Source organism: Scyliorhinus canicula, chromosome 11, assembly GCF_902713615.1.
Source record: "Scyliorhinus canicula chromosome 11, sScyCan1.1, whole genome shotgun sequence".
Taxonomy (NCBI): Eukaryota; Metazoa; Chordata; class Chondrichthyes; order Carcharhiniformes; family Scyliorhinidae; genus Scyliorhinus; species Scyliorhinus canicula.
The window spans coordinates 136,263,726-136,286,124 of record NC_052156.1 but is presented as its reverse complement, the minus strand read 5'-3'; the positions used below and the strand labels follow the sequence as shown (position 1 = coordinate 136,286,124).

Genomic DNA, 22,399 nt, shown 5'->3' with positions numbered 1-22,399 from the left:
GGGAGACCTCCAACCAAGTAATATTCACCTCCAGGCTATCAGTGAGGCAAAGGCGACAATGTCTGCCTCTACCCCAGACTGAATCACTGGAGAATCTGACAACTCGTATATGGCCACCATCGGACAGGTCTAAATTCACATGGAGTATCTCCAATATGGTATTAAAGAATGAAGCCCAGACGCCTACAAGTTTGGGACAGAACCAGAACATATACCAGTGGCTAGCCGGGCCAAGAGAACAGCAGTCACACTTATCCTCAACATTTGGGGGAAAAAACCACTCATCCATGCCCTAGTCAAGTGGGTCCAGTGTAACTCCTTAAACTGAATTAGGCTCAACCGGGCACATGACCTGTGAAGGGCCTCGCTCTAAATTTCACCAGTAAGACGAGGGCCCAATTCACATTTAAACTCTGCCCTCAAACCGCTTACTGGAACAGAATATGATGAGAGAATATAGTCATGTACTTCCAAAATAGACCTCTCCCTGCAAAGCCATGCTAAGTACAGAATCCCCTTCATCAACGAAGAAGGTGGCACCAAAGGAAAGGAAGGAAAAGCCTTCTGTGAGAGGTCGCAAATTTGAAAATACTGAAAAAGGCTGGAGTTGGGCAACAGGAATTTATCAACTAACTCCTTAAAACTGGCAAACCTCCCCTCCACGAACAGTCCCCAAAACACTCCAAACCCTTCCCTTCCCACAATTTAAATGTAGAAGGTAGAAACAGGTGATTGTTACAAATAGGGGCAAGTGAAGACTGGGAAAGGAGCTTAAAATGCTGCCTAAACTGTTTCCAAATTCTAAGAGCAGCGACCACTACTGGGTTTGAGGAAAATCTAGTGGGGGTAAAGAGCAACTACATTACAACTGTGACTACACTTAAATACTTTGGGATGTCTGTGCCCATGGAAGATGCTACATAAATGTAAATCTTACTATATTTATAATAAAGGGGAGATGGGGACAGGAAAAGGGAGAAGTGGGGGAGAACTTTATTGGCAGTCAGGGCAGGTGACTCTAAGTAGCGAGTAGGATGCCAGCTGTGTAGGTGGGCTGGGTGAAAGGCTTGGCTCTGTGTCCAAAATAAAAAAAAATGAAACATTGCTTCAGCCTTCATTGTCGTTGTGCCCCCCCTTCCACATACACTTCCCATGTCATCTCATGTCATGCAGTACGTCCTTTAACCCTACATGCCCTCTATGTCTACATAGTACGCTTTCTCCATGGCCCTTTATAACCCTTATGCCAACTTAGTACTCATGTCAATCCATGCCCACCAACATCCTTTGTCCTTACACCTATTATGCCAACTCACCCAGCATCCATCATAGGAAGCTCTCTGGGCCTATGCAGAGATAAAATAAAGTTCTATGTACCTATTGCAGACTTGGAAAAAAAGAACATTCATTAAAAACCCATATATTTCCGTTCTTTCAAACATTTCATTTCCGTGCACACTCCCTTATAACAGCAAGCACTGTAATTCATATTCTCATTTCAAAGAGTCTATAACCACTTATAGTTGTCAATCGAACAATGAAATGAGAGCCACCTTGCTGTAATAATGGATGGTTAAAAAGTCCGTCAAACAGCATAGGACAGTTGCTTCACAGCTCCAAGGTCCCAGATTCGATTCCTGGCTGGTTCACTCTCTGTGCGGAGTCTGCACGTTTTCCCCGTCTCTGCATGGGTTTCCTCCGGGTGCTTCGGTTTCCTCCCACAGTCCAAAGATGCGTGGGTTAGGTGGAGTGTCCATGCTAAATTGCCCTTAGTGTACAAAAATGTTAAGTGGGGGTTACAGGGATAGGGTAGATACATGGGCTTCAGTTGGGTGCTCTTTGTAAGGGCTGAATGGCCTTTTTCTGCACTGTAAATTCTATGATTCAAAAACAGCACTAATCCAGTAATGGAAACCTCCGGCTTAGTCAACACACAAAGAGAAATAGTAAGCAATTGTTTTTTCAACACTCTAGATAATTTTTCTCAAAGAGTTAAAGGCCAAGTCAGTTCCCATTGACAAAGTTTTTGATCTTTCTTCTTGACACGTAGACTTAGTCCTTTAGGCGATTTCCACAGATTTGTTAATGCTTCCAATGAACTTGACAGTTAGTCCACTTTTTACATGCATTCATGCCTACTTTTAGTTTTCCAAAAGTCACCATCCCACCCCAAAAGGCACCTGACAGTCCCCCAAAGGTGTCCTGCGACCGTATCCAAATGGGACTTCTCCTAAAGTTGTACTCTGGCTAGCCCAAAGAAATGCTCCAAGTTCAGACACTTTACCAGGTCTACTCTGCACACTTTGGGTTTTTCACTCCTGGACTTACTCGACTCGAGTGGAGGCAGCTGATGATTTAACTGGCCAGTTGCCTCAAATGCCCGCACAAAAAAATGTGAAGTGCAACATTTGGGGGCAGGACTTGTGATTTTTGGGAACCTCTGCCATGTTTGTCCCAGTAGAGAGGTTCCCTGCTGTGGCAAAAATCCAGGCCACTGTGACTTTGGGAGATCATTGCATTAAACATCTTTGTTGTATGCCGTGAAAGTGCAGCTTTTGACTACCTTTTACCTTGGCCTCTTGCCTGCCCTGCTGTAAACTCATGACTACATAAAATAATTTGAACTCATACCCTTGTAAGAGCAAGCTTCTTGTCATGGATGGAATGGATTTGGATTCAAGTCCTAGAGCTGGAAGTAGCACCTTTGAAGAGACTGCACAAATTCATTGAGATTTGTTTTTAAACTGCTTTTTGTTTTGAAGCCTGTCATTGCTGTTTATTTTAAAGCTCAAGTACAATTATTGTTGCACATTATTAGATGGATGTAATGGATTTTTTCATTTTAGTCACAGAAGATATGTATGTTGAACAACTTGAAAATTCAGAGAATCCTTTAAGGTGTCCCATAAAGCTCTATGACTTCTACCTCTTTAAATGGTAAGATTCCTTCTGTCCATTTTCCAATAATTGTGATATTGCATTACACAGTTCTCTGTTCATGTTGCTTTGCTTATTGTCTCATTGCAAAGGTTTTATTTTCATCCAGGCACCATAACATTAAACTTAGATTGTTCATGGAATAAGTCATGCAGATGTGTCTCAAGTTGACTGTTTTAAGTGACATTTTTGTTATGCTATGAAAGCATCTTCTCACGGTAAAAGACCAGAGAATGCACGATACAAAATATCCAGGTGGATCACACCCACACTAAATGCACGTTACCTGCTTTGCTCTACTTTGATTGTACACCGCCAATAAGTTGCATTTTTTTTAAACGACCCCTTCGGTTGATTAGAGATCTCATTTGTCCTCAAGTAATTTGCAAGTTTGACTTTTTTGCCTCTGGTATTTTTAGTGGAGCCGTTTAAAATCAGTTAAGTATAGAATTAGATGAGGTCATTCAGCCCATTATTAATGTGTTTTTACTGAACCTGAGAAAAGATTCTGCGATGTTCCATCCTCCAATTCCTCTCCTCCTCATTTACAAATCAAGCAGGGTTCTTTTACACCCCAGTTGTGATCCAAGCATTCACTATTAATTATTCTGTATTTTTGTGTAAGCTATACTTTTCTACCTTTTAAGGAGTGAATGGTGTTGAGAAGAAATGTAACCTGTATAAGTAATAGATGATCCAGTTGAATTAGGCAAGCTAATTGGCATTGAATGTGTAGATATGATTCAGCTACTGTAGATGCACACACGACAAACTAGATCATTTTGCACAGTATTATTTGTCTTATGTTGATGCAAAATTCAGTGAATAACAGACAGGAGAATACAAAATGCTTCATCTACATGGTCTGATGGAATTAAATCTTACTGCCCAACTCTACAAGACAATTTGCAATTCTATGTCATTATTGTTACTGTTAGACTTTGTTTGTAAACCTTAGGAATTACTTAATTGACTTTTTCTGTATAATCTTATGAATATCTTAAAGTAATAGATTTTTTTTTAGTCCACAGAGTGCTAAAGGGCGTAATGATGCCTTCTACTTGAATGCTGAACCAGTGGTTGCGCCAAATAGCCCAATCTGGTATTCAACACAGCCAGTCAGTAATGAGGCAATGGAACAAATGTTGACCAGAATCCTTATGATAAGGGAGGTTCAAGAAGCTTGTGTAACTACGCAGATCCCTCCCTTCTAGTGAGAAGTTCTCCAAGCAGGCTGCTGGTGGGGAAACTGCCGGTCTATAACAAGTCATAGGAAGATCATTTTGTGAAGGAGAAGCATCTTTGCCTCTTCCTGCTCCCTCAGAAGATGTTCATGCACGGTGTGCTTGAGGACTTGTGTATTATGAATATGGATGTTAATTTGTTAAACCCCGTGAATTTGTGGGTGATTTGTATTCCAGTTCTGAAAGCCTGACCAGTTCTATTGTTTCCTTAAACTATACAGAAAAATGTAACTGTCTAACTGAACAAACTGTAAATAAGAGGAAAGTTTAAAAACTATTTCTTCCAGTTGGTAGTAAACAGTTTGCTACTTCATCGATAAATTCTTTAATGGAGCTTTGACATTAAATATAAATTATGTGCATTCCAATTTGTGGCAACACAGATCATTGTGATCATTGTGTAACTTAACTTCATGTTTGAATCTAGACTCCAGTTCTGTCTTTACCTTTATTACAGATGCTTCCATGAACCGTCAGAGCAGACTGACATGTTCTTCAAGTGTCTTTTTTGTATGTAATGTACCTGGTGTACTTCTGTGCCTAATGTGGATATTCCACTGCAGATTTTGAGAAGAAACTTTATAAAATATAAAAATTGCATTTGCATGAACAAAAATTAAATTGGGTTTAAAAAGAAATGTTGGCTTTAGGTTTTAAACCAGATCAACTTTACCTCACGGACCTGTGATATTGTGCCTTGGTATTAGACAGGCACAGGATAATTTCTTATGAACTATAGTGTACTAGAAAGCTTTTTGAATAGTTAGGTTTGGTGGTTTTTACTTTTATGGGGACAATTATATATTTTTTTCACTTTAATTTGTTTTGAATCACTGATTAAAATTAAATCAATACTGTTATACTCATGTAGTGCATACCAGGGATATCATGTTATCTTTGTAATTTTTTTATACAAATCATTCACTAATTTCATTGGTCTAGGTAGAAACAATAAATTTTGCCTATGAAAGTAAAATGCACCATTGGTTTGTTTTGTGCGTAGTTTTCTTTTGAAATCAAGTTCTCCCAAATTAATATAAACATGTGCCAATCATTAAGTTTGAAAAAGCACAAATAACTAACTGAAATCAGTTTGGCTAAAGCTTATCCAAATCATGCATTTTTCCCTTCTAGTTGTCTTGCACTCTTGATTCAAATGGCAAGTCCATCTGATTGCAGATGGTTATAATTGAACCACCCATCAAAAACTCATTAGGAACATGTCACACCAATTCCCAAACTATTAAGAACTTATTTTTGCCACAATCCTATGCTGACTCTTATTACTTCCATGTGGAATTTTGCATAAGCCAATTGCTTCCATGCTGCATGTCATGGCCAATTTCACAGAAGCATTCCAAATTTAATCCAGAACCCATAATAAGTGAGAAATGTTGCATGGAGGGAGAAACAGAACTGAGTATTTCAATGTTTTCTGTTTTTATTTCTGATTTCTTGGAACTGCAGAATTTTGCTTTTGCGTTGTGTGAAGTCAGGAGCTGCTTAAGGCACAAGATTTGTGCACAGGCAGGTGAAAGCATCTAGTGGAATAAGGACTGGAGTGGACAATGAGGCAGAATTGTTCTTGGTCCATGGTGACCTCATGTTGATGTCAAGTTCCAATAATCCTCAATTGAAATAAATTCTCCAAACCTCCCTCTGGGAAACCTTTAATTTATAGCCGATTCATGTACATAAACACTATTCACTTTAATGTGTAAGCTGTGAAATGACAAATGAATTTTAACATGTGCTTTTTAAAATAAAACTTCACAGGTGGACACTTACATTTTGATAAACTCTGGGTCATACACAAACCTTTAAATTCACAACATTTGAACAAAACTGTTGCTTCCTTCATTTACACAAACTAAGCTTAGTGATCAATTTTCAAATCTTACTGGCTCAAAAGTATTAATTTGTCCTTTAAGATATAATAAGTGTATTTTCTGCATGTACCACTTAAGGGGGGGGGGAAAGAGAAGAAATGTTTCCCATTAGCTTGCAATATGTGTACACACATTGAATGGTCACACTAGTCCAATGTATTTTAGATTTGTCATTAAAGGGGAGAAGAGATTAAGCAGATCTGCTAACCTCCACCAGATATGAAAACTAGATGATTTTATGGAGGCTGGGTATTGTACACTTCTTTGGCACGAAACACCAAGATGGAAAACAGCAGAAATTAATCAGGTAGTGGTGCAAAACACAGTTGTGGGCTATATGCAACATCTGATATCCAGTTCCACTGCAGTCAATCTAATTGGCTGCTTACACATAATAGGCAGGCAATTTTGTGTTGCTTGTTGTGCAGTGTCCAAGATGACTTTCCATCCCTGACACTTGGTTAACTTTGTTTTTCATTTTATTTTAGTTCCCTCTTTCTTTACTCATGCTAGGTAGTATCAGTAGTAAGTAAAGTTGCCATAGTCCCAGATAAACATAGGCTGCTTTCCCTTTGAAGGGGAGAGCTGACGGTGATGTACTGGGTGCTCCAGTTTCCGTCCACAAGTCCCAAAAGAAGTGCTAAATAATTTGAACATCCTGAATCTTCCCTCTGTGTACCTGAACAGGTGCCAGAATGTGGTAACTAGGGGCTTTTCACAGTAACTTCATTGCAGTGTTTAATGTAAGCCTACTTGTAACACTAAAGATTTTTATATTATTTAACCTGAGGATCACCACACCTCAGGCAGGGGCAAGGTTGAGGGCCTTCATGAATGACCTCAGCCAGTAAAGAAACTGAACCCTTGCTCTGCATCACAAACTATTTGTCCAGCCAACTGAGCTAAAGCAGCCACCTACTGTACCACTTAACAAAGAGATATGACATTCTGACTTGCATTAGTGCTCCATCTTGTGGCCCAGCTTAGGGAAGAAAATGTGCATTCTAATAGCCTTCATGTACCAGAGCAACTTTGCTACAGAGCTCACGAACAATACTATATAGTAATCCAACACAAATATCCCAATGCTGAATATATTCATTTATATATTCAATGCATGTCTGCTATCAAACTAATGAGTGTTAACCAAATTTAAATTTTAATATGCTAGAAATCAAAGGGTAGAGGACCATTCGCCTCAACGTATAGTTTAAAAACTTTTAGAAACAGCAAAAAAAGTGATGGCACCACATTCCTCTGAAGAGGTTTTCTCTAGTATTTCTGTTTTAAAAAGCAAGTTCCAAAACGAAACAACGTTTTAGCAGGTCTTCCTGGCTACAGATGCATCAAATCTGCAAATAACAAGAATGAGAAAAAGATATTTGAGCAATTATTTTTGCACATGCATTCTATAATTGGATTGCTCTTTCAATGACCGAGCACAGGGATGATGGTTTTTCCATGGTACAATTCTATATTTTTATGAAATTGAGATGAAGTGATAACTAAATGCTAGAAAATTGAGAAACTGGCCCTGCAATTTATCCTGCATGGAGTCGACGACTAGCTCATATCCCAGTACCTCTAGAATTAGCAAAATCCCTCGGTATTTGTAAAGATTTATACTGACATGCTGCAAAATGAATGTTAGAAAACAGTAAATATTTGTTAAAATTTATTATTCAAAAGGATACTTTGATATTTTTATGAGAAGAATTGTTTCTCTTATTCTGAAAGAGCACAAGCTGTGTTCTATACTTTTAGTGATAGAAGTGCTTGCAGACTTCTGCTATGTGGATTATTTTGCAATATTTTTGTCCAGAAAAAGAAAATGAACTTGTGGACTTAAAGTACTATATTAAACCATTAAGGCCACATCAAATTCATATGGCTGAAGTTCCCCTTTCAAAATAAATTGGTCTAGATGTTTACAAAAGTTTTCCCCTTCTGAATTAGTCCAAATCAGAGATAACTTATGGTGCAGAGGTGAATAATGATGAAGCTCATGGTACTCGTCATTATTTACATATTAATAGTTCAGCAACTTCAGGCGAGAGGCAGATATGCAGTTAAATGCGAATATACAGCAGATGCTGTCCCAAGTTGGACTGTTTCCTCCTCCCCCCACCCCCACCCCACATTAGCTTGGCACACTATCTTGCTGACTGTGTTACGTGGACATGACATGAAGTTGCTGGGGGCTAAACACGATAGCCCCTGAGAGCACAGGGGTCACAATGCAAAGTGTGATGCGTGCTATTTGCATGACTGCTGCCTGCAGCCATGATAAATGCATTGTTGAGTGGCTGCACTCCTCAGCAAGGGGCAGAGGAAGCGGAGGAAGCAAAAATGGTTTGAACCTCTTGAAGGGAGTACATTCTGGCTGGAGCAGGAACTGGAAACATTGATGAAGGAGAGTCTATGCAGAAAGGGGAATGAATTATGGTGTAACAGCGGAGAGAGTACACAGAATCTCTACTGTGTCAAGGGAGGTCATTCTGCTCATCGAGTCTGCACTGACCTGTTGAAAGGCCACACAATCCCCCACCCTAAAGCGTAATTTGGCCCATCTACCTATCCTGCACATCGCTAGACAGTGTGAGGAAACCAGAGTACTCAGAAGAAACCCACGCAGGCACGGGCAGAATGTCACCAGAGGTCGGAATCGAATCCGAAGTCCCTGGCGGTGAGGCAGCAGTGCTAACCACTGTGCCCTCATGCTGCCCTAAGTACGGTCTAAGGTTTTCTGAAGCTATACTGGATGACAAGAGGGAGATAAATTTCCTACTCAAGGGATCAGGTAGCCCTCTTAGACAAACTGAAAAGGCAGTGGGAGTAGATAGCCATGGCGGTCAAAGCTGGCAGTCAAGCCCAGAGAACCAGGACACAGTGCTGAAGAAGTTCAATTACCTCACAAATTGTCAGCGAATTCATCCTTAAATATCCAGCCAACTGCATAACTAGGCTTGCACGTTGTTCAATGCACTACAATCCATCACACATCTATCATGGCTCCTGCCCATTCATATTTGCTGAGGAGATGGTAGTGTGCCATCTTGTGGTAATGGTGCAGGCAGGGAATTCTTGGTACTTACCCAGTGACAATGGCACAACAGTAATACATGTTAAAGGGGGATGATTTGTGACCTGAAGGGAAGCATGGAAGTGACATTACTGTTTTTGCCCGTGGAAGTAGAAAATAGAAGAGTTAAGAGATGCTGCTGGAATAACTGGTGAATTACTGATGTACATTCTAGAGTCGATGCTACAGTCATAGTACAGTAATGACAGAGGTGGTAAACAATGATTTAACTATCACGGAGCTGATCTAGTGAACTGCTTTGTCCTGGTGCTGATGCCGTGTTGTTGCATCCACACCAATTTAGAGAGGCGAGAGTTTCATCATACTCTTGATTGAGTCTTTTGGAAATGCTTTTGAGGGTTGAGGAGGTGAGTCACTTGCCAATGAACACCCAGCCTCTGCTCTGGTTTTCTGGTGACCCAGTGTTGATACCTGGTCAATCGTGACCTACAAGATTCTGATGGTAGGGGTTCAGCAATGATGGTAATGTTGGTTTAGGCTGGGCTCTTGCTTGTTCAAAATGGCAGTTACCTATCGCCCCCAAGCCTGAATGTTCTCCAAGTTCTGTCTATCCTGGCATGGCTGCTTTGTCAGAGGAGTCGTGAATGGAGGTGAACACAGTGACATCAGCGGACATGCCCAGTTCTGACTGCATAATGTCAGGAAGCTCTCTGAGAAATCAGCTGAAGATGGTTGGGCCAAGATCACTTTCCTGTAATGGTCGTTCTCCAATAATCAGAAACATTGGGCTGAATTCTCAGAGTCGGGATTCTCCATTTTGTGGGTAGCCCGGGGTTTCCCCGACGGCGTGGGGCTGCCACACAAAGGAAAACCCCATGACCAGTCGGCAAAACGGAGAATCCCATAAGACATAGGAGCATAATTAGGCCACTCGGCCCATCGAGTCCGCTCTGCCGACTCCGCTCTGCCACTCAATTATGGCTGATATTTTTCTCATCCCCATTCTCCGACCTTCTCCCCATAACCCCTGATCCCCATATTAATCAAGAACCTACCTATCTCTGTCTTAAAGATACTCAGTGTTTTGGCCTCCACAGCCTTCTGCGGTAAACAGTTCCACAGATTCACTACCCTCTAGCTGAATAAATTCCTCCTCATCTCGGTTTTAAAGGATCGTCCCTTTAGTCTGAGATTGTGTCCGCTGCTTCTAGTTTTTCCTACAAGTGGAAACATCCTCTCCAGGCCTCGCAGTATCCTGCAAGTTTCCCCTCATCCTTCTAAACTCCAACAAGTACAGACCGAGTCCTCAACCATTCCTCATACAAGCTCTTCATTCCAGGGATCATTCTTCTGAACCTTCTCTGGACTCTTTTCAAGGCCAGCACATCCTTCCTTAGATTTAGGGCCCAAAACTGCTCACAATACTCCAAATGGGGTGTGGCCAGAGCCGTATACAGCCTCAGAGGTACATCCTGGTCTTGTATTCTAGCCCTCTCAACATGAATGTTAACATTGCATGTGTGCCTTCCTAACTGCCAACTGAACCTGCACGTTAACCTTAAGAGAATCGTGAAAAAGGACTCCCAAGTCCCTTTGTGCTTCTGATTTCCTAAGCATTTCCCCATTTAAAAAATAGTCTTTGCCTCCATTTCTCCTTCCAAAGTGCATAACCTCACACTTTTCCATATTGTATTCCATCTGCCACTTGTTTGCCCACTCTCCTAGCCTGTCCACGTCCTTTTGCAGCCCGCCTGCTTCCTCAATACTTCCTCTCCCTCGACAGATCTTTGTATCATCTGCAAACTTATAAATCTGGTACGGCGGGACGGAGAAACTCGCCAACGATTTTTTTGTCCAGTTGACTTCAACAACATGTCTGGCCCATACTGATCTCCGATTTGGTCGAGTATCTTGGTGCTATAGTTGTTTGAATGTTGCCTTGATAGTGAGGAAAACATACTCTCAATTTTCTGGCATTCAACTCTTGTATCTACTTCTAAAGCAAGGGTGTGAAGAGTTCTGGTAAAGAATGGCTCCGGCAGACCCTGAACTGAGTATTGATAAGTACATTATTAACAAGTGGTTAGTGGCACTACTGGTGATCCCTTTCATCTTTTCACTGAATCGGGCAGTCATTTTTTTTTTAATAAACAATTTTATTGAGGTAGTTTTTGGCTTTGTAAACAGTTATAGACATCAACAGAAAGAAAGCAAAAAATGCAAAAATGTGCAAACATCCATGTGCATTCAATACTTCAATTGTAACATACTGCACCAGCCCGCTCCTCTCCCACCGGTACTACCCGCCATTTTATCCCTCCTACTCTACTCTTTTCCCCCCCCCCCCCACTGCTGACACTCACTCTCCCGCAAAGAAGTCAATAAACGGTTGCCACCTCCGGGAGAACCCCTGTATAGATCACCTCAAGGCGAACTTAATTTTTTCCATACCCAGGAAACTCGACATGTCCGCAAGCCACAACTCAGTCTTCGGGGGCTTTGAGTCCCTCCACGCCAATAGTATTCGTCGCTGGGCTATCAGGGAAGCAAAGGCCAAAACATCGGCCTCTTTCTCCCCCTGGACTCCCGGGTCTTCCGAAACCCCAAAAATTTGCTCATCCGAGCCACCGTCATATGGGCCCGGTGAACGACCTTAAATTGGATCAGCCCGAGCCTAGCACATGTCGCGGTCGAGTTTACCCTACTCAGGGCCTCTGCCCACAGCCCATCCTCCATTTCCCCGCCTAGCTCCTCCTCCCATTTCAGTTTCAGTTCCTCTGTCTGGGACCCTTCCTCCCTCATGAGCACCTTATAAATACCCGAGACTCTACCCTCCCCTTCGTCCCTCCCAGAGACTATTCTGTCTAGGATCCCCATTGGCGGGAGGCGCGGGAAAGATGGGACCTGTCTACGAACAAAGTCCCGCAGCTGTAGGTATCTAAAATCATTTCCCCTTACCAACCCAAATTTCTCCTCCAAGCTCCTCAAACTCGCGAAGCTCCCTTCCAGGAACATATCACCCACCCTTCCCGCCCCTGCTCGCCGCCATACTCGGAAACCCCCATCCATACTGCCGGGGGCAAACCGATGGTTGTCGCAGATTGGCGCCCAGACAGACGCCCCCATCTTCCCCACATGCCTCCTCCACTGGCCCCATATCCGCAGGGTCGCCACCACTACCGGGCTGGTGGTGTACTTCGCCGGTGGCAGCGGTAGAGGAGCCGTGACCAGGGCTTCCAAACTGGAGCCCCTGCACGAAGCCGCCTCCACCCGCTCCCAAATAGACCCCGTACCCACCATCCACTTCCTTATCATAGCGATGTTGGCCGCCCAGTAATAATTAATCAGATTCGGCAAAGCCAGCCCTCCCTCGCTGCAGTTCCTCTCCAGCATCGCCTTCTTCACCCGCGGGGATTTTCCCGCCCAGACAAAGCTCATGATCATCCTGTTAACTCTTTTGAAGAAGGACTGTGGGACAAAGATCGGGAGGCACTGAAAAACAAACAGAAATCTAGGGAGGATTGTCATCTTTACAGTCTGCACCCGCCCTGCCAGCGAGAGTGCATCCCATCTCCGAAACTCTCACTTCATTTGCTCTACCACCCTGGCCAAATTTAACTTGTGCAGCCTGTCCCAGTCTCGCGCCACCTGGATTCCCAAATACCGGACATTTTCCTCAACCAGCCTAAACGGTAGCCCTCTCAATCTGTTCTCCTGGCCCCTTGCCTGTACCACAAACATTTCACTCTTGGCCGTATTTAATTTGTATCCTGAAAACTGGCCGAACTTCCTCAACATTCCCAGTATACTTTCCTTCCCGGCCACTGGGTCCGACATTTACAGGAGCAGATTGTCTGCATAAAGAGAAACCCTATGTTCTACCCCGCCCCTCACCATCCCCTTCCATCCCTCTGCAGCTCTCAGCGCAATCGCCAGCGGCTCTATGGCCAGCGCAAACAGCAGCGGGGAGAGCGGGCAGCCCTGTCTGGTCCCTCGGTACAGCCTAAAGTACTCCAACATTTCTCTGTTAGTCCTGACGCTGGCCTTTCGGGCCTGATATAATAATTTGATCCAATTCACCAGTCCCTCCCCGAACCCAAACCGTCCGAGCACCTCCCATAGATAGGCCCACTCCACCCGGTCAAAGGTCTTCTTGGCGTCCATCGCCACCACTACCTCCACCTCCCTGCCCGCCGGGGGCATCATTAACACATTAAGTAATCTTCTCAGGTTGGCCGCCAGCTGCCTACCTTTCACGAACCCAGTTTGGTCCTCCCCAATCACCTCCGGTACGCAGTCCTCCATTCTAACCGCCAGTACCTTTGCCAGGAGCTTGGCGTCAACATTAATCAGGGAGATTGGCCTGTAGGACCTGCACGCCTCCGGGTCTTTACCCCGCTTCAATATCAGTGATATAGTGGCTTGCGACATTGTCGGCGGCAGGGTCCCTCTGTCCCTTGCCTCATTGAAAAGCCTCGCCAAGACGGGGCCCACCAGCTCAGAAAACTTCCTATAGAACTCTACTGGGTATCCATCCGGCCCCGGGGCTTTCCCCGACTGCATGGCCTTTAGGCCCCCCAATACCTCATCCGCTCTAATCGGGGCCCCCAGCTCATCCACTCGCCCCCCACCGACTGTTGGGAATGTTAACCCGTCCAGAAACCTTTTCATCTCCTCCGGTTCTTCCGGCGGCTCCGAAGTATACAGCTTGCGATAGAATCCCGGAATACCTTATTCAATCCTGCTGGGTCCTCCACTTTGCGCCCCATCCCATCCATCACTCTACTTATTTCCCTGGCCGCCTCCCTCTTCCTGAGTTGCTGCGCTAACAGTCTGCTAGCCTTTTCCCCATGCTTGTACACCATGCCCCTCGCCTTCCTAAGCTGTTCCACGGCCCTACTCGTGGATAGTGCCCCCAGTTACGCCTGTAGTCTCTGCCTCTCCCCGAGTAAAACCTCCCCCGGGGACTCCGCGTGGTCTTCAACTATATGACCCATTTCCCTGACCAATCTATCCATCTCTGCCCTGTCTGCCTTGGCTCTGTGGGCCCCAATTGAAATCAGTTCCCCCGCACTACTGCCTTTAGCGCCTCCCACAGGGTCGCCGCTGAGACCTCCCCGGTGTCATTCACCTGCAAGTAATTTTGCATACACCTCCGAAGCCTCTCACAGATCCCCTCCTCCGACAGCAGTCCCACGTCTAGCCTCCATTGCGGGCGTTGGTAGTTCGCCCCCCCGATCTGCAGGTCTACCCAGTGCGGGGCATGGTCTGAGATAGTAATTATCGAATATTCCGTGTTCTTTACCTCCCCTATACAATCCCTGCTTAGTACAAAGAAATTTATCCTAGAATATACTTTATGGACGAGCGAGTAAAACGAGTAGCCCCTTCCTGTCGGCTGTCTGGCTCTCCAGGGGTCCACTGCCCCCATTTGCTCCATAAACCCTTTCAGCTCCCTTGCCATGACTGGGAGTCTACCCGTTCTGGGACACGACCGATCCAAAGCCGGGTCAAGGACCATATTAAAGTCGCCCCCCATTATTAGCCTGCGAGAATCCAGGTCCGGGATCTTCCCCAGCACTCTTTTAATGAAGTGCACGTCATCCTAGTTCGGGGCATATATATTCACCAGCACCACTCTTCTCCCCTCCAGTCTGCCCCGTACCATCAGGTATCTGCCCCCCGTCTGCAGCTATGCCCTCCACCTCAAATTGCACCCGCTTGTTGATCATGATTGCCACCCCCCTGGACTTCGAGTCCAAGTCCGAGTGGAAGACCTGGCTAATCCAGCCCTTCCTTAGCCTGGTCTGGTCAGACACTTTCAGATGTGTCTCCTGCAACATAATTACGTCCACCCTCAGAGCCTGCAAGTGAGCGAACACCCGTGCCCTCTTAACCGGCCCATTCAGTCCCCTGACGTTCCAGGTGATCAGCCTGGTCGGGGGGCACAGCCCCCCCCCCCACCCCCCCACACCACGCTGGTCAGCCATAGCCTTTCTCGGGCCGGCCCCCAGCCCGTGCGTCGCGCCATTCCTGGCCCGCCTGTTGGCTGCCTCCACCCTCGACCTTCTTTCCAGTGCCTATTTCAAGTCCCTCCCACGTCAGCAGAACAACCCCCACCCCCCTAACAACATCCCCCGATACCCCCATCCCTGCCATCCACTGGCTGTGATCTCCTCCCCCCCCCCCCCCCCCCACCTGACTCCCTTGACTAGCCAATCTGCTAGCCCGGTGACTTATCACTCCGGCGCCCTCCTGTATCATTCCCATTGTTTCCCCGTCCTCCTCCCCACTCCCCGGCACCCCATCCCCCTCTCCAACCCACTGGAGCAAACTCACTGGCACAGGAAGGCACAGACATCAACAAAACAAAAATCCCCCAACCCACGACCTTGACCCCCTTTTCTGACCGGCCCCCCTTCGTTACCGTGCCGGCACCAGTGTCCTCCGCGAGCCGCACAAAAAGTAAAAATCCGCCCGAAAAGGAAAAAACAGAAAAAGAGAGGAAAAAACAAAATCATGAGAAAAAAAAACAAAAAAAACCCAAACCAATGTCCATGAACAAAGGAAAGAGTCCCAAATGTTCCGCTTGGCACCTTTGACCCAGCAAACCGTTGAACAGCAGTCCAGGCCCATTCGGCGTACCTTCCCATGGTAATCCTCGGGCCCTAATTCGCGCCCGTGGGGCCTCTTTTCGGGACCAGTCCCTGATCCCTCGCAAAGTCCATCGTTTCTTCAGGCTCGGAAAAGTAGTGGTGTTGACCCTGGTGCGTGACCCATAGGCGAGCCGGGAACAGCAGACCAAACTTCACGTGCTTCTTGAACAGCACCTGCTTGACATTCTTAAAGGCTGCTCGCCGCAGAGCCACCTCCTGGCTTAGGTCCTGGTAAATGCGGAGGACGCTGTTGTTTCACGTGCTGCTCCTGGCGCTCTTTGCCCACCGCAGCACCCGCTCCTTGTCCACGAACCTGTGGACCCTAATCACCATCGGGCGGGTGAGGGGGGGGGGGGGGGGGGGGGGTCCGCCCAGCCGCCCCTGCACTCTGTATGCCCCCTCCAGCTCCGGCGGTCGCGGAAAGGCTTCGGCCCCCATCAGCTGCATCAATAGGTGTGCTACAAACGCTGCGGCATCAGCTTCCTCCGGGAGGCCGACCATCCTCAGATTGTTCCTGCGGACTCTATTCTCTAGCTCCTCCACTCTGTCTAGCAGTCTTCTCTGCTGCTCCTTCAGCCCGTCAACTTCTAGCGCCGCCGCAACCGTCTGCACATCCGTCTGCTCCTCCACCGCCTCTCCCAGCTCCTTAACTTTAACATCTTGCGCATCCAGCCTCTGGTTCAGCTGATCCACCGCTTTCTGGATTGGGTCCAAGCTGTCCCGCTTCAGCGCTTCAAAACTGGGTTTCATTACCTGGAGCATGTTATCCAGCGCCTGCTGGATTGCTGAGTCCGGGGTCCGTGTGTCCGTCATCTTAGGTTCCAGGTAAGTTTCTACAGCTCGTCTGTCCCTTTTTCTCTCTCTTCTTTTGCCCCCTGGACTCCCGCTGTTCCATGTGCCGCAGCCCACTCCTCAGCACTTTCACCGCCGCCTTCCTTCAGCTCCGTGGTCCCGCTATCGCGGGTAATCAGCCCCTAAACGCCCGCCGGAGTGAGCGCCCGCCGAATGTGCGGCTCATTCGGACATCGCCGCCACCGGCAGTCATTTTTGAAGATTTTCATAAGCATTAGGAATTCAAAGCCAGAAAAGTGGAGTCAGAGCATTTGTACATATTACAAGTTTGAGTTGAGGGGAGTACATTGGTGTAACTGTAGGATTTGGAACAGATCCGGGAAGGGCAGTATAATGAAAAAAACATGTCTTCTGTCACGCACCTGAATCAATTGAAAAACCACGTTACCAAATGCAACAGATTAGCTGCAACACAAAGAACTCAATCTTTATACTCCTCGATCTATTATTTTCAGTTTCTACCCTGTATCCTGGCAAAGTGCTGATTGGGCGTGTTTCAGAACTGTTATAGGTGATACTACACCATTTAACAATACCAAAAGTAAACATTACAAACTATGCAGTACAGGACTCCATTCAGCCCATTACACCAGTATTGGTTCTTTGAAAGAGCTTTCCAATTCTCTGTTCTTTCCCTACAAGTTCATACAATATTTTCTCTTCTAGCGGATTTATTACTGTCCCAATTGCTGTCAAGAAGCAGTCAGATAGGGTGCTGGAGTTTCCCGATTTCGGGGTCCTCCAGTCTTGTGTGTTTCTTCACATGACTGTTATACGGTTCAATTCCCGGACCAGCCTCCCCGAACAGGTGCCGGAATGTGCCGACTAGGGGCTTTTCACAGTAACTTCATTTGAAGACTACTTGTGACAATAAGCCATTTTCATTTCATTTCATTTTCATTTCTTAATGAATCTTAAAGTACCACTATTGATGTCCTACTGGGCGATGGTCCACTAATTCGGAGTGCCTTTGTAACAGCTGCCATGACACCTCTATATTACATCATAGAACATAGAGTGCAGAAGGAGGCCATTCAGCCCATCGAGTCTGCACCCACCCACTTAAGCCCCCGCTTCCACCCTATCCCAATAACCCCTCCTAACCTTTTTGGTCACTAAGGGCAATTTATCATGGCCAATCCACCCAACCTGCACGTCTTTGGACGGTGGGAAGAAACCCACGCAGACACGGGGAGAACGTGCAGACTCCGCACAGACAGTGACCCAGTGGGGAATCGAACATGGGACCCTGGCGCTGTGAAGCCACAGTGCTATCCACTTGTGCTACCATGCTGCACCCATCAGTCACCATTCCATACTGTTTGCCCTTCCACACCAAACTAAAGGCCAGCTGCTTATTTGTAACCTGAAGACATGGTCCAAAACTTAAGAGCACATACTCAGCAGTGGAACCCAACTACAAATATATTCCAGTCAATTGAAGCTCCCAAGTAGACTATCGGAATCCTGAAATAAATAATTCAGATGTTTGGGCAGGTTCTGAAACTTCCTCCAAAACTGCCTAGAGAGTCTTTTGTTTGCAATATTGTGAAATTTATTCTACAACATGGACCACTAGAGCGCGCGAGTGGGCGCCACTGATATGGACAAAATACAAGGGGTTCAGCTGTTATCTGCTGACAACATTATTTGGCAGCACCGAATGGAAGAGTACGTCATCTGTGCAATTTGTCCTTCCTTGGGTTAAGTGTCACGTTAATATATGTCTCAGTTTTTCCCGTACTATCAGCAGCAGCTGACCAAACTAGAACCAGAGGACACCATCTCAGACTAGAGAGATGATCCTTTAAAACAGAGATGAGGAGGAATTTCTTCCTCTTCATGAGGAGGGTTTGGTGACTGACAACCAAAGTAGGATGTTTTTCTTCCACCAACCTCTTGAGCTGTTCAAACAGGCTCTACTTTTCCTCATTATGTATATATACACCTGTCCCCTACTGGGTTATCCCCATCAGCTATTTACCTTTAAGGTCATCTTTTATTCTCTTCACGGTGATGCTGCCTGTGTTAGCTTAACTATTAACTTGGGTTAACACACCTCACTAAGGAGGAGCTGGAACAGTGGAGTAATTTGAAAACAAACTTACCCCTGCTGAACTAAGAATTCATGTGGGAGATTGCAACCTACATATGCGTCATTTACCACACAGTATTCCAGAAATGCACCCCAACATGGATCCTGCAGGGTATAGACATATTTAAAAAGTCTCATTACAATCAATGTCACAATACTTTCAACGTAGTCTAAAATTTGTTGTGACAAGTCTAAAAAGTCTAAAAATTACTTCTTAATAAAAATTTTTATAACTTGTCACAACAAATTTCATGCACTATTCTGGTGTGTTTTTTGAAAGAAAACAGAAAGTTTTGAAGTGAAGCTTTTTAAAAAAGCAAATAAACCAAGATATTAAAGCACAATCAAGGTTCAAAGACAGAAATTCAATCTAAAAAAGTTCACCCACCTTGAGGAGAACATGTGGATTACCAACCACAATCAGCAGTGCTTTTGCTCTAGTGATGGCCACATTAAATCTTTTGGGGTTGGAAAGGAACCCTAAAACATAACGCGCATCCTCACACAGATTTTCTTCACTGGACCGAACCTGAAAAGAAAAAAAAAAAGTTTCAATGTTATGTTTTCTTAACTTGCTCGTAAGTTTCCATACAAAAAGGTAAACAAAAATATGCACCAAACAACATATAACCAAAAAGCAACAGCTTAAAACTGTGTGTTTTTATTCACTCTACACTTAATATTCTACCTGAAAATCTGCTCAAATATTTTAAAGAGCTTTAAATGTTATAGAACAAGTGCGAAAAATAGCGAGTTGGAGCAGGATTGCTACTTGTGGTAGTTTGATTCGCCTCTAATTCGGATTTTACATAGGTGCTGGTGAAGATCCAACAGGGCTCGAAACATTAACTCTGCTGTCTCTCCTTACAGATGCTGCCGGATCTGCTGAGTTTTTCCAGCATTCTCTGTTCTTGTTTCAGATTCCAGCATCTGCAGCATTTTGCTTAATTTTGTACATGGGTATTGGGCTACATTGGTGGTTTACAATTTAAAGATTATCAGATCTTTTAAAACACATTTGCCATGGTCAACAAAGAAATGATTTATCTTGTAACCTTCCAGTTCCAAAGTGTGTTGCATTTCAACACATTTAAGAATAGATGCTTAGAAAAATAGCAGATTCTATTAATTTTTTTTAAATCATAGAAATTACAGTGCAGAAGGAGGCCATTCGGTCCATTGAGTCTGCACCGACTCTTGGAAAGAGCACCCAAGCCCACACCTCCACCGTATCCCTGTAACCCGACCTGACCTTTTTGGACACAAAGGGCAATTTAGCATGGCCAATCCACCTAATCTGCACATCTCTGGACTGTGGGAGGAAACCGGAGCACCCGGAGGAAACCCATGCAGACATAGGGAGGAAGTGCAGACTCTGCACAGAGTGTGACCCAAGCTGGGAATCGAACTGGGACCCTGGAGCTGTGAAGCAACTTTGCTAATTTTGCTTCAAAACATCTTCAGCACCTTCTTGAGGAATACAACACATCACATAGCAATCTGGCAACTTTTTGAAAGTTGACCATGATATAGATAATTTTGCACTCAAGAGGGTGAAGGGAAGGTTTTTTTGATCAAGAAAACCCAAATATTCATCTGGAGGCAAGCAATCAACGACCCATTTCACAACTCATTCAATAATTCCTGTCCGAGTTTCTGGCACCTCCACCAGGAATTTCCACGGGTTTGCCTGATCTACTGCCGACTTTGGTGGAAGATTGGCAGAGCCCCAAAGAAATGGGTCAAATGGCGGACAGCAGTTTCCACCACTTCTCCAGCAGTTTCACTCATCCCCTGCCAGAGATTATAGTAGAGGATTGAGAAAACATTACAGAAAGCCCACCCATCCATGTGCCTAACTCGTTCTGTTAAGCAGCCACCATTTTGGAATCATCCATTACTTACTAAATGTATTTCATCATCAAAGTTTTGTTTTGAAGGAAACTAGACACTTAAGCTATTTAGGCTTCTAATGCAGGCAATCATATAGCTCCACCCACTAAATATAATTTGCAGCAACTCAGTTCTGGCTTTAAAACACTAATTTAAAAATGTCTTATCTGTTGGGAGTTGAAAAGTCTTCAATTTATCATGCATTCCCACTCAACTGTTTTATCTAAATCCACCATACCATTATTAATACATACAATTTAATCATTCTTTAATCATAGTCAATCATTCGTGTACCCGGTTTTTAAAAAGGTAGATTTACAAAAAGTCTCTTTAAATTTCATTAATTCAGAGAACATAGGCGGATGGGAAAGAACCCCAAAAGATTAAGGGGAGAAATCACATTGTAACCACAACAGTGACTTATGATCAAGAAAGAAATTACACATAGGTGCTTTCAACCTCAAATAAAATGAGTAAATGCTGGAAATGGGAGCAGGTTAGTCACTATCCCACTACTGTCTGAACATTGGCTCCTCTTCCTCCTTATTCAGGCACCATCTGATCTGTTCATATTTAGCTTTTTAATTTTGGCAAGTTTATTGTTTAATTTAGTCTCCTGATTATAGCGTGAATAATCCTGTATATTTTGCATCATTATGAATGCTGTGAGAACTTCATAATTATGCAATTTTTAATGCTAGCTCTGAAAATACATCCTGTGCGTTACCAAATTGAAATTATCATCCATCGCGAGGGCCCCGACGGCAAATCTTTTCGATTGTAACTGCTATTATTGAGTGGTCAAATATTAGGCCGAATATACAGTTAATTCTGCTTGATATCAGAAAAGTTATATGGATAAAATATTTCCTTTTAATAAAGTTAAACAAGGATTGAAGTGCAGACTGCAATATTCTGGCTAGGATAACAGGGTTATCAACATTGAATAATAACTCTCATTTTCTCCACAGATGCTGCCTGCCCTGCAGCATCTTATGTTTTTAATGCAAAGAACAGTTTTGGTATTAACACTATCCCCTCTGCAGGGCAGCACGGTGGCCTAGTGGTTAGCACAACCGCCTCACGGCGCTGAGGTCCCAGGTTCGATCCCGGCTCTGGGTCACTGTCTGTGTGGAGTTTGCACATTCTCCCCGTGTCTGCGTGGGTTTCGCCCCCACAACCCAAAAATGTGCAGAGTAGGTGGATTGGCCATGCTAAATTGCCCCTTAATTGGAAAGAATAATTGGGTAATCTAAATTTAAAAAAAAAACACTATCCCCTCTGCTAAGCTATTGTAAGCGACTTAAAGATACCAAATTAACGCAATGAGTAATGGAGCTTACCGTAGACACAATTATGACGAGTTTTTCCTGGCCTTGAAATTCTTCAACAGATCCAACCTTTATGTCAGAGAGGTAACCACTTCGGAGAAGGATTCTGATTTTTTGTACCTGTATGCACAAAAACAAACACATTCACTTGTATATTTGCGCAGATTATGGACCCAGATCTGGGAAAACTGCATATTTTCACTCTGCACATTTTGGCTCCCATCTCACAAATATGGCTGTGACCTTGTATTTACTATTGCCAAATTATTTTTATGGACAAACAATATCCAAATTAACTCCTGTGTGTTGCATTTTGAATCCCAACCTTGATATATCTTTAACAGAGAAGCAAGTTGTAAATGGTCAACGAACATTACTGCAGGTTGGAAGTACGCAGCTTTAATATGTGCCAGAGATGTCACCTACTTCAACTTCGAGTGGACTTAAGAGATCAGCAAT

At 44.5% G+C, this 22,399-nt stretch overlaps 2 protein-coding genes across 8 annotated transcripts in view; one reads left to right on the top strand and one right to left on the bottom strand.

Annotated features, from left to right (window-relative positions):
- Positions 1-5,161, top strand: part of LOC119973397 (glutamine-rich protein 1-like) — a 46,223-nt gene extending 41,062 nt beyond the window's left edge. For all 3 annotated transcript variants that reach the window (XM_038811437.1, XM_038811438.1, XM_038811436.1), the window contains exons 8-9: positions 2,847-2,937; positions 3,962-5,161. In XM_038811437.1, the coding sequence (XP_038667365.1) occupies positions 2,847-2,937; positions 3,962-4,151 (281 nt within the window). In that variant the 3' untranslated portion in view covers positions 4,152-5,161. The remainder of the gene's footprint in view (positions 1-2,846; positions 2,938-3,961) is intronic.
- A 2,045-nt stretch (positions 5,162-7,206) lies between these two features.
- The window catches only part of mov10l1 (Mov10 like RISC complex RNA helicase 1), a 117,296-nt gene continuing 102,103 nt past the window's right edge, over positions 7,207-22,399 (bottom strand). For all 5 annotated transcript variants that reach the window (XM_038811427.1, XM_038811429.1, XM_038811428.1 and 2 more), the window contains exons 24-27: positions 21,953-22,060; positions 19,105-19,245; positions 18,730-18,821; positions 7,207-7,422 (exon numbers count right to left, since the gene is read on the bottom strand). In XM_038811427.1, coding sequence (XP_038667355.1) covers positions 7,389-7,422; positions 18,730-18,821; positions 19,105-19,245; positions 21,953-22,060 — 375 coding nt within the window. In that variant the 3' untranslated portion in view covers positions 7,207-7,388. The remainder of the gene's footprint in view (positions 7,423-18,729; positions 18,822-19,104; positions 19,246-21,952; positions 22,061-22,399) is intronic.